This window comes from Nelumbo nucifera, chromosome 4 (assembly GCF_055504915.1).
Source record: "Nelumbo nucifera cultivar China Antique chromosome 4, China Antique-T2T, whole genome shotgun sequence".
Taxonomy (NCBI): Eukaryota; Viridiplantae; Streptophyta; class Magnoliopsida; order Proteales; family Nelumbonaceae; genus Nelumbo; species Nelumbo nucifera.
Window position 1 is genome coordinate 43,371,949 of NC_142652.1, and position 12,840 is coordinate 43,384,788.

The 12,840-nt window shown below is 36.5% G+C and overlaps 1 protein-coding gene across 5 annotated transcripts in view; it reads right to left on the reverse strand.

Annotated features, from left to right (window-relative positions):
* The window catches only part of LOC104606952 (protein ROOT INITIATION DEFECTIVE 3), a 53,761-nt gene extending 40,975 nt beyond the window's left edge, over positions 1-12,786 (reverse strand). For 3 of the 5 annotated variants that reach the window (XR_016085738.1, XR_016085739.1, XM_010272402.3), the window contains exons 1-6: positions 8,033-8,576; positions 7,493-7,606; positions 7,226-7,359; positions 6,960-7,107; positions 3,799-3,998; positions 1,763-1,890 (exon numbers count right to left, since the gene is read on the reverse strand). Coding sequence is in view for 3 of the 5 variants with exons in the window: in XM_010272402.3 (XP_010270704.1) it covers positions 1,763-1,890; positions 3,799-3,998; positions 6,960-7,107; positions 7,226-7,359; positions 7,493-7,606; positions 8,033-8,236 (928 nt within the window). In the remaining 2 variants the exon portion in view is untranslated. Of the gene's footprint in view, positions 1-1,762; positions 1,891-3,798; positions 3,999-6,959; positions 7,108-7,225; positions 7,360-7,492; positions 7,607-8,032; positions 8,577-12,278 lie in introns of those variants that run through there. The other 2 variants (XM_010272404.3, XM_010272403.3) reach the window with 2 other exon arrangements.
* Between the last annotated feature and the right edge of the window lie 54 nt (positions 12,787-12,840).

A 12,840-nucleotide genomic window follows, 5' to 3' on the forward strand; every position in this document is an offset into this window, starting at 1 on the left:
GTGTATAATTATGTTCTACATGTAATATATGTATTATTTTATATTTAATTTATGTTTTTTAATTCAGTTTTAAATTTTTTATTTGTAAAAATTTATTAAAAATTATGATTTGAGGCAAAAAAAAGGGTTTTTTTGGAGAAAATAGCGGGGCAAGGCACCTATGGCCCCTTGGGACGCATAGGTCTCAAAAAGTTACCCAAAATCAAAAAATAAAAATCACCTCAATTAGATATCGGAGTGCAAAGTTATGGCCTCCCAAAGTTTGCATACACATTTAGTGTGCAACCTGTGACCCGATCACTGGGTCGAACGGGTTAACAGTCCAACTGTCCGGGTCGGATGGTTTTTGGTCATCCTTCGGGTTTTACTAAAACCAGACCCAGAATCTTGATTGGGTGACAGTTCGAATGGTTCAACCAATCGGGTCAGCGGCATGCTGAAAACACTAATTAATAGAAAAGTTCATGGAATCTTTTGTCAATAACTGCTTTGCCATCATAGTTGTGTAAATGATCCTTAGACCTGAGGCAACATCGATGCTTTGTGTATGAGTCTCTATATTTTAATTTTGTAGTCACTTGTGCCCTAATCAAGGGATTTAAGCATGCACGCATTGGCTATGGTGACTTGTACATTGAGGCATGTGAATGCACAAAATGGAATCTATCACTCTCCATGAAAAAGGAGAATGTCCTATGCAACTAAGATTGATGTGACTCAAGAAGTCCTTGGCCAAGGTAGTACGGTTTATGGAAGGAGTTTTAAATTTATCAAAAAAAAAAAGAGTTCCAAGTGTCATCATATGAGTCACCATCAATTCAATATGGTTTATGACAAATTCACCATGACCCTTTGCTCTCTTTGGACATTGTGTGGTAAAAGGATCTAACTACATGGTAACTATGGGTGGAAAGGTTCAATCAATCAATTCAAATTTTTAGGGTGGTCTTGATATATTGCTAGGTGCCACTCATGATTAACAAAACCCTTGAGAGTAATGGTCGATTATTCACAAACAAGGGAGAATTAAAAGAGTTTTAATTCAACTCACCTGGAAAGGGTTCCATTTTGAATGCTGAATCAGTTTGGCATTAATTTCTACCACCTAATAGTGTTGAACCTAAGAGGCCACGCAAAAAAAGGGGCAAAAGGTAATCAAAAGTAAAAGGAAGGGTGTCTTCACTAAAAAGAGTTTTAGTGGAGGGACTTAATTGCAATTATGGTCAATCTCTATATAACCTATGCATGGGGCTAAGGTTATCAAAAAAAAAAAAAGAAAGTGAGACTCTAAAACCCTAAAGAGAGAATAACTTAGGAGGAACCACCCCATCTTTTTCTATGCTTCTTTTCTCTTTCTTCCATTTAAGAGCTTTGTCTGCTTCTTGGAGGCCAAACACATGCAAGGCTAGAGGGAAGAAGCTCCAAGAATCAATTTACAACATTCTTCAAATCGCTCCAAAAGGTATGTTTAGTGTTTTATTTATTTTGAATTTTTGCACAACACCATGGGTGTGCTCTTGGAAAATTCAAGATTCTATTATTTTATTTTTCTGTTGCAAATTATTAAAGAAACCACTAGAATTTTTCAGACCCACCCTCTGAAGCCCCATATATGCACTAATATATAAGCAGCATTTAGCAGGACTGCCACCAACTAGTTACAACTCCAAATATGCACAAAAATGAAGACCAAAAAATATAAATAATGCTGATAACAGAAACTTTGTGGAATAAGACAATATTCTGATGGCCTGGGTAATACCTTTGGCAAGTCTAAAAATTCGAACAATGTTACGGGTTTTAGCATCCCAAACTCGAATTGTGCCATCCTCTGATCCAGAAACTAATAGGATTCCATCCATGCTGAACGCTAAGCAAGTAACACCCTTACTGTTGCACACAACCACATGAAAAACCCATACAAATTACAAAAAAAAAGGTTGGATCAAATTGCAGAAAAGTGGCATTTTTACAATAAAAACACAATGACTTGGTGAATCTAAGCATTCCACATTTCCACTCAATAGATGTTGTAATATAACCTAAATAGTCATCAGTTTACTTTCAAACTCTCTCCTGATCTGCCATAACTCATTTCATCATACCCATGCTGACTGCTGACCAAACAAGAAATAAGTGTGGTTGCTGCATTTAGGATATATGTCTAGGTATGAAACCCTTTTTGTGCACATATTCGGCATAAATTATTAGATAAATATTGCTAAAATAGAGGTTGCAAATGGTTACAATGTGCACCCAGGTCAGTCTCTTTAATTTTGTATACCACAACTAGTAGTAATTGTCTGAAAATTGCTAGAATTTGGGCTTTCTTGAAGAGGCAGAATTACCACTAGTAGTAATTATCTGAAAATTGCTAGAATTTGGGCTTTCTTGAAGAGGCAGAATTGGCAAACCACTTATTTTCGCATTTTAAATTTGCAAAGGATCTTCACAGGCACTGTGTCCATTTCAGGTGCAGAGATTTTCCCTGCAGCTCTTGAGGATCTGTTATGGGGTTGCCAGGTGAAGGGTTTGAGCAGGAGAGGAAAAGTAATATAGGCGGTAATTCCACAACCAGTGGTTTGGTCAATCTGGGCTGAAAGAAAAAGCAGAACGTTTGAAAATAAAGAAAGCATAGAAGATGCTCTTGAGGATCTGTTATGGAGTTGCCAGATTAAGGGTTTGAACAGGAGAGGAAAAGTAATATATGCAGTAATTCCAGAGGCAGTGGTTTGGTCAATCTGGGCTGAAAGAAAGAGTAGAATGTTTGAAAATAAAGAAAGCATAGAAGATGCTGTAATGAAAGATAATAGGTACACCTTGGGATGAACAATGGTTGGCTTTAATCCAGAATTTGAGTTGGGGTCTTGAGCCAGGCTGACTGGCATCCAGCAAGGATTGAGGGTACAAATTGGATGTCTGATTTAAATATTTTCAACTGAATGCTCAACCCGGGCCTAACCAATTTGCAAACCTAGCAAGGACTAGACCAATGGTTATCCCTAGCTGCAGTCTCCCTAATCCATTTCTGGCCAATGAATCAGCTAAGGCATTAACCAAACTGAGTATCCACCTTAATGAGCAGTTCAAGTGGTGGACTAAAGTCTTAGCTTCTCTAAGAGCAATCTTAGAGACAAAGGACCATATTCTGCTTAAGTCATAATCAATCACCACATGGCGGCCTCCTTCAATTGTTAAATCATTCCATACTAAAGAGTATGCAAGCTTTAGTTAGACCTGAGATGCTTAATTATATGATATCTTCACCTATGAACCTGAGAAGCTTTAGTTAAACCACCTAGCTGAGTTATCTTCACCAATGGACCTGAGAAGCTTAATTATATGATACTGTTATAGCTTCTAAAAGCTTCCCCTAACCCTGAAGCCCCTGGAGTTCCAAAATGGTTCTGCTAATTAGAATAGCACATTCTTGGGCAGTATACCTTCTATGATGTGCATATCCTACAATTACCTACCCCCTTAGTTTGCATCCATGGTTACTCCCTTTAATAAATCCACTGTGGAAAGCCATTGAGAAACTCACACCGATTCCAGAAGCTTCAAAGAAAGTATAAAAAGTAATTAGTTTCTTCTTTCTTCTTAGTATTTGATGATGAGCATGCATGCCTTGCAGGTCAACCACACCAAAGGTAAATAATAAAACAAGGGGTACATGTCATATTAATTTACACACTGTTCCACAGCATTATGCATTAGACCACGGCGAAGGCTGAACATTAAATGAATATGCTTGCTACAAATCAAAGTAACTGTACATGAAAAAGAAAACCAACAAACCTGTTATCAGATAATGAGCCAATGATATGTTTTCCATAAATGTTGCTGGGAGTGCTTTCAGCATTAAGAGCAGCAATATATATCTTCCCATCCCTAGCACCAGCGTAGAATACATGTTCACCAGGGTCTAGTGCAACTGCATCAATTATAGAAGGGAAATCAATCGATCTCAATAATTTCCCCCTAGATAGGCTCCAAACCTGTGACATTTACACCATGGTGTTTTATAAGCAACACACTAAGGAATACTAAAAAACTCTAAAACTTAGATAATTCCAAAAAAATGAACAATCATATAACAATATGGAGTATAAATGATGCATACAATAGAACTCATATTTCTATTAACAAGGTCAAATACAAGGGAAGAAATGTGTACAGCTCCTAAACCATCCCCTAGAACATTAAGAACCAGAATTCTTATTGATACTATAACTCATAGGGAAGAAAATGAATATATGAATCGAACATTGGAACTAACTATGCAATATTTACAGACAAAATATTTGATTATTGGGGAACAATCAACCTGATGTCAAATCAGGATAAACTAAGACAGAAATAAAGCACTGGGTAGAACTCTTCTATTGATCAAAAAAAAAAAAAACAAAACTCTTCTATCACTTAAAGGTAATAGCTATGAACAGTCATCAACTCCTGTGATAGGGGCAAGAGAGCCATCAAAGTAGAAAGGCTGGTCATATGATCAGAAGCACCAAAATCAATAATCCAAGGGATCCTACGATTACTTGAAATGGTTGCATGATTGGCAGAAGCCCGTATACCTGAATGAGCAAATGCAGAAGATGTTGAATTTTCTAAAGGGTTGGAAGTAAGAGGTCACACCCTCTAGGTGACTAATCATCCTCCCAAACTTCTCATATTCTGCCTTCATACCTACTAACTGCACACTAGTCGTCATCTCTTCAGTTTGGTATCTATCACTATTTGGACTAGCAGCAACATTAGCACTCCCTACCTTTTTATTATCAGACTTCTTCTGAAACCGAAGTGGTTGGAGTTCAGGCTGCAATTTCCAACACGATTCTTTAGTGTGTTTTGGCCTCTTATAGTACTCATAGATAATCTCTTTCTTCCCTGATCTACTTGGAGTCCCTGCAACCCCCTTGGGTCTCACTCCCTTATAGCAAAGTGATCATTTAGACCAGCCCCTTGGACCTGGACAAGTCTTCTGCTTTCTTCACTACTTACCAAGGCATATGCTTGAGACAGTGAGACACTATCCTTGGATAAAATATTTTGCTTTGTAATGTCATACTCTGGATTTAGCCCTATCAAGAACTCAAACACCCTGTTTCTCTCAACCAGTTTTCTGTAGGTCTCAGCATCATTAGTGGTGTCCCAAGTTACAGCTTCTATCAAATCTATTTCTTGTTATAAAGACTTCAGTGTTGAGAAGTATACAACTAATGGTTTCTCCCCCTGTCTCAAATTCTTCACATCACTTCTCAACTTGTAAGCCCTGGCCACATTTAATTTTTGAGAATAGGTTTCAGCAACACTATCCCAAATTTCCTTTGCTGAATTCATCCACAAATAGTGCTGACTAATCTGTGGTTGCATTGAGTTCACAAGCCACCCAATAATAGTATAATTTTCTTGCATCCACTTTTCATATGATGAATCATCTTCCGGAGGAGCCTTTTTGCTCCCAGAAATAAAACCCCACTTGCCTCTACTACAAATATGAGTCTTTACTGATTGTGACCAAGCCAGATAATTAGTTCCATCCAGCTTGACTGTGGTCACAGCCAGTAGAGAGTCTACAGAGGCTCCCGGAACCTGTTCGGATTCAACAACATGCTTGTTTTCAAAGTCTAAGGAGTTCATCTTCTTAAACACTTCAAAAATTACTTCAAACAATTTCGAAAAACACCAAATGAAGATAGAACAAAAACTGTGTTGTGATCCAACCTCTATGCAGTCGTTACCAATAATCTGTGTCACACTCGGAAGTTGGGAGAAATGGAGAAAATTCAGCTGCTCCTTGTAGACTTCACAGAACACCAATCCACTTGATTCGATCTTCAAGAAGGAGAAGGAGAATGAGAAAGCCTTCAGTCACTGAACGCCCAGGTCAAACTCCCTGTGGGGCCCACAATCAGATTTCTCCAAATAATTAGGGTTTCGGGCAACACACTTGAATCTGTCAAGGGGACGACAAAACCAGTCCTCTTCTCTCCAGAAACCACTAACAATTGGGCTGAAATAGGTGTCTTTAACTATTCATACGATTCAATCCTCCATACACACTGTGTATGGGAAAAAAAGGTGAAAAAAGGGGAAAAACGAGCCTGCTCTGATACCAAGAAGAAAAGCAGCCTTTTGAGAAAAAAGGACGGTTTAGAAAGATGCAAAAGTTCAAAAGAAAGTAGCAGAAATCAGAGTTCAAGAGGAGAGAAGAAGAAGAAGAAGGTGGCAGCAACTTGGGCTCAGAGAGAGAGATTTTCGAACATAATCTCTTCTCTTACACCCTTAATTCTATTTTATTAAGTTAAACTTTGGTAATTTACAGAGAAGCCCCTAGTTGAGCAAAAAATTAAAAAAGACAAGAATAAGCCCAGATTAAGGCCCATTACAGCAAAGAACATAAAAGATAAAAAAGGATAAACAGTCTATGGGCCATGCGGCCCATCTTTTCTACAAAAGGATTCAAAATCTGTAATATGGTGCTACAGGGATGAGATAAAAAAAAATCTTATGGATCACTAAGAATATGACCTTGAGGATACAATGGGTGAGGAAATCCGCTAATGGGTTAGTCATTAGTGCATGCTTTGCAAAGCAAGGGATGAATAGACAGTCTTTGTTTTGGGCTCACTTGTAATTTTTCTGTTATGTTTACAGAGAGGTAGCAGCTTGTGCCTCTCTAAGGGATACTTGTAATGCTTATACTTTCAGATTTAATAAAATTTAAAATCAAATATCAAAAAAAAAGGCATTATGCCAAAATCTACTAGTTGCAAGATGAATTCTCAACTTAAAACTACATAAAAGCATGATCATAGAAAAAATCTCCGGAACTGAAATCCCTAATTGTACAGAGGATATCACATGCAAGTATGCAACCATTTTAGTTGTGCTGCATGACTATAGAAATTAGCACCAAAAAAACTCACAACAACTAAGAACCTACGAACCTTACACGTTCGATCCTCAGAAGCAGATACAATAATTGCATTGCATCCTCCATAACCAGAAACCACATCAGTCACACGCAGAGTGTGCTCAGAGAAACTATATTCATATGGATGTTTTGCCATTTCCATTCCGATATCATCAAAAACCCTGCATGTTAATTGAAAAGAGAAAAACATATTAAGAAAAAATAAGGGTGTACAACCCAGTAACAGGAATAAATAAACTTCGGGAATAGAAACACGAGAAACAAGAAGGAACTAAGTACATGAAAAGGGACCACACTCTAATACACCCATCCTCTGCCCCAGAAACCAAAAGGGATTCATCATCGGACAAAAATAAGCAAGTAGCAGCCCTGTAATGAGCATGCCACCTCTTAAGTAGTCTGCCACTTGCAACCTGCTTCATAGAATAATTAATAGAATAAACAAATTAAGAAAAACTCCAAGTATATCTCTACGCAATATATTTCACAAATCCGTAAATTTTGCGTGCATAACAATAAAAGAGAAAGTATGTGAGAAAATTTGACCTCCCAAAAGTAAATGGCCCCGGATGAACCTCCTCCAATGATATATGTCCCATCACTATTGGAAATAAGTGGGTGGATTGGCTCAGCAGGAAAACTTTTAACTTCAACTTGAGGCTGAAGCAGAAAGGCAATAAAAAAATATTTAGATAAATAAAACCTGGTCATTTCATCCTTGCTGACAAGCAATATACATTCACTTGCATTTACATTTAAAATTTGTCTAGTGCCCATTTCCAGAACAAAAATGAGCCAAATTACCCTTTTTCCATTAGAATTTGAATTTACATATATCGAGTCAACAAGGTATTTCACCATAACGAGCCAATTTGCAACTAAAAATAGGATTGACTGACCAATTTGGTACTCAAATCGCTCATGTTGGCTCCATTTTTTGTTTCTCTCTTCAGAGAAAGAACAAACTAAAATGATTAAATACATATCATTTGAGATGATAATGAAAGGTTAAAGAATCCCAGAAAGTAAGAACAAAGGATAGAAATAAAACAGCTAGAGACGAGGAAATAGAATTGAGAGAGAGACCTTGTTCCAGGACCAGTAAAGAATGGTGCCCGATGACGAAGAGGAGTCTCGAAGCTGGGAAGAGACAAGAAAGCGTTGGCCAACGCAAGCTAAGCCGTGAGGAGTAGAAGTGCATGATCGGTAACGCAGTTGTTCTGCGCCCGAATGCAAGTCCCAGCAACCAATCCCAGCATCAACGGGAGACGACGCTATCACCACCTCCATTTTTAATACTGACTAATAAAACAAATTAGTAGAAACCCACCTCCTTAAATGTGACGATGCCTGTTTTACAAATCGCAGCCTCGCAGGAGACCAAATCCTCCTCTTTTGTTTCTGTTGCTCTCGTCTACGACTATATACGAGCAAAAACTGAAGTCTTCTGGTTCAAAATAAACAAGTGTGAGAAGCGAGGACAGAATTTTCTACTAAGATTTAGGGGAGAATAATATGTCTTATAAATTAATGAATTTCGTCCAAATACAAAGGCGCCCAGGCCCTAATGGAAAAAGACGTCTAATTTCTAATCAGACAATTGTGGCTTCAAAATCCCATTGAGCAGGTGATCCTTTCAAACTTTCTCTCATCTAAATGCTAAATGGGCCTCAAATTTTGCCTCTGTTTTGTCTCTTTCGTATGGACCAGCAGAGACATTTCTTTTATTTTTCGTTTAATTTTTAAAAAGCGCTTGTGACCTAATGTATAAGGCGTATGACTTCTAATCAGACCTGTTCATGGCCCGGCCCGGACTGGGTTTGGGCCGGGTTTTCTATATATATCAACAGAATACATTCAGGCCCAAGCTCAAGCCCGGCCTGACCATCGGGCCTAAGTCTTGAGTCTGAGCCCAAGCCCAGTCAGAAATTTGAAAACAGAAAATTTTTTCTTTTTTTATTCAATAAAAAAGTGTTTTATTTGTATTAAAAAACTTCAAAACTCAAAAATAATAAACATATCACTATTACTTGGAAAAATAGAGAAGAAGAACAAAGAAAAATATTGTATATATTTTTTATTAAATAGAATATATTTTTATTATGTAACATATTGTATCAAGTAGGGCCCGATGCTTTAGGCTCGAGCCCAAGCCCGTGAGTCTAAAATTATGACCAAGCCCAACTTAATAACAGGTCAGGTCGGGCCAGCCTGTCGAGCTACCCGGCCTATGAACAGGTCTACTTCTAATTATGCGGTTGTGGGTTTGAGTCCCACCAGGCTAATTTTTCCGACTTTCTCTCCTCTAATGCTAAATGGGCCTCATTTTTTTTGGTAAATAAATGGGCCTCAAATTTTGCTTATTTTTATTTATTTAAAGTTAATCAATTTGATTTAAAAATAATAGCAATTATCAAAATTACTATAGATTATTAATAAAACTAAATTTATTAAAAAATATTTGTTCATATTAAATTAACAATAATTATTTTCTATAAATCAACATTAAATAAAAATACAATTATTAAAATTTTAGATATTAACAATAACTTTGAATACTTTTAGTTAATTAACAATAACTTTTGATTATTAATTTAATATTAATTAATAATAAAAATTATTAAATCTTTCAAATTTTCCCATGCATTGCACGGGTCCCCACTAGTCTTTTTCTTATGAACCGGCAGAAGCCAAGAAATCTATGAGCATTGAGAAATGGCTCACTTGGGCTGATTTGAAATCACCACCTATCAATCAGGTGAAATAGAGGTGATGGGACCTCCAAGAATGGCATAAAAAATTGTTTTGCATTTAAGTGATTCTTAGGCATCACATCAAAAATCATTTAACAATAACTTTGAATACTTTTAGTTAATTAACAATAACTTTTGATTATTAATTTAATATTAATTAATAATAAAAATTATTAAATCTTTCAAATTTTCCCATGCATTGCACGGGTCCCCACTAGTCTTTTTCTTATGAACCGGCAGAAGCCAAGAAATCTATGAGCATTGAGAAATGGCTCACTTGGGCTGATTTGAAATCACCACCTATCAATCAGGTGAAATAGAGGTGATGGGACCTCCAAGAATGGCATAAAAAATTGTTTTGCATTTAAGTGATTCTTAGGCATCACATCAAAAATCATTTTACATTTATGGGCCTCATTTTTTTGGATAAATAGATGGGCCTCAAATTTTGCTTCTATCTTTTTCTTATGGGTTGGTAGAAGACAAGGAAGCTATAAGCATTGAGAAGGACTCACTTGGGCTGATTTGGAGTCACCACTTTTGGAGTTGCCACCCATCAATCAATTAAAATGGAGGTAATGGGACCTCCAAGAATTTCATAAAAAAATCGTATTACACTTATAGTGACTTCTAAGCTTGAGGCACAGCTAAGTAGTCCAAGTAAGACTCGAATGGGAGAGAGAAGGGGTTAGGAACCCCTCTCCCAGGTCCAATAGGTGGAACCCACATGGTACATCTCAAACAAAACATGATCACAATTACATAATTAATCAAAAACATAGTAATGATAGAGAAAATAACAAGTTTAGGATAACCAACAATAAAGAATCTACTTTATTGTAACCTCTTTAATTTTTCTCCTTTGTTATTCACTTATTTATGTATTTATCTATTTTGACTTTATTTGATTACTTTTTTTATTCTTTTATTTTTCTCTTTCCCTTCTTTTTATTTATTTATCTATTATTAACATTTTTTATATTTCTATTTATTTTGGCCCATTTGGCGCATCTTTTCGCACAATCTATCGACTATTTACAAGTTGGACAGATCACAATTCGGTCTATTCTTATTTGGTTTGCGGTAGATCTAGCTATCAAAACATGATCACAATTACATAATTAATCAAAAACATAGTAATGATAGAGAAAATAACAAGTTTAGGATAACCAACAATAAAGAATCTACTTTATTGTAACCTCTTTAATTTTTCTCCTTTGTTATTCACTTATTTATGTATTTATCTATTTTGACTTTATTTGATTACTTTTTTTTATTCTTTTATTTTTCTCTTTCCCTTCTTTTTATTTATTTATCTATTATTAACATTTTTTATATTTCTATTTATTTTGGCCCATTTGGCGCATCTTTTCGCACAATCTATCGACTATTTACAAGTTGGACAGATCACAATTCGGTCTATTCTTATTTGGTTTGCGGTAGATCTAGCTATCAAAAGCTTATGCGCCAAAAAGACACAAGAAGCCTAAAATGGGCGATTTTTGGGAAGCTCCAAATGGAGCTTTTGCATTTTTTTTCTATTTGTTTTCACACGGAAAAACACGACTCAACCAAATGAGCTTCAAGCTGCTTAGATCTTAATGCAAAATCTCAATGCATCTTTGATCGTTAGAGCAGAAGATCTTCTCAAAAACACTTGCTAAACAGCCCCTTTATTTTCCTATTTCTTAAAATTTTCTAGTTTTTTATTTTTGTTTCATCATTGCATATATATATATATATGCTTTTTAATTTCTTATTCTCTTTTTTTATTATTTATTTATTTATGTTATTTTATTATGGAACCCTAATTATTTTAATTATTATCGTTATTGTTTTTTTTATTCTTTACATATATATTTGTTCACTTCATTTTTTTATTAGTAGTCAATTCTCCCCCTTTTTGCTAATTCATACAGAAAAAAGATCAATTCCACTCCCTCACCTTTTTTTATCATCAATCCTTCCCCCTTTTTATCATTATTTATATTTACTTTTATTATAACTATTTTTTTATGATCGAATAGGTTTCTCGAACCGGGGGTGTTTGCCATTAACGGTCTTTCTCCGACTCCGGTATCATTGATGCCGATTGCCGAATAATCAAAATAAACAGAAGTTTCAAGAGGCAGAACCCAGCCAACCATTCAGTCCAATATGACAGGTAAGAAATTGACGCATTCAATCCGAAACTCATCAATTTTCCATTCCAGCATAACTAAGCTAATTGTCAGAAGAAAAAGATCAGCTAAAAACTAAGCGGTGATCATCTTTCAAAACATATTACTAACAGAATTTTTCAAATTATTAACAGAAATTTTCCATTCAAAACGAATCAATGCGATTATCCTATTTCGAAACAGACCATTACGATGATTCAGAATGCTAAGAGAAGATTACGGCGAGACGGATTAACGTTGAGGATTCGACAGAGGGCCGGTTCGGCGAAGCTACATCACCAGCTCTGTCTACTTTCTCCCATTAGATCCCAACCGCTTCATGGCAGAAATATAGGGGAAATAAAACGAGGAAAAATATTAAAAAGATCTAAATACAGGGGAAGAGAAAACAGAGTTTACCTGGTTGGGTTTTGGCCGGAAACCACCGCTGTAACAGGGGACACGAGCTTCTTGGTTTCGGAGTATCTTCTCAAACGACAGTGATGATGTCGACTTGCAACAGAAGAACTGGGGAGGGAGATCTTCCGGGTATGGATCTTGCTCTAAGACGAGATAAGGATAGAGCAGTTCGGGCAATAGCTACCGTCGATGGTTCTGCTCATCCGGCGAACAAGACAGAGCTCCTGTGACTGGTTTTAGGGGGCCGAAATGCTAACGAAACTGGTGTGGATGATGGACAGTAAGTAAAGTCCCAGAAAACGGTGAGAAATAACCGAAAATAGGAGAAGAAACCTTGTGGATTCCGTTGGTGAGAGGTGTCTTTTGTGATAGGATAATGGCGGTCCGTGAACGACGCCGACGAGAAGGAGGAGAGGAAGAAGAAGAAGAAAGAGGAGGTTTCTGTTTCTACTCTTCCGTCTACGACTATACGAGCGAAAGTGCGAAACTGAAGTCTGGTTCAAAATAAAAGTGTGAGAAGCGAGGACTACTAAAGTTTTATGAATATAATTAGTAATATCAT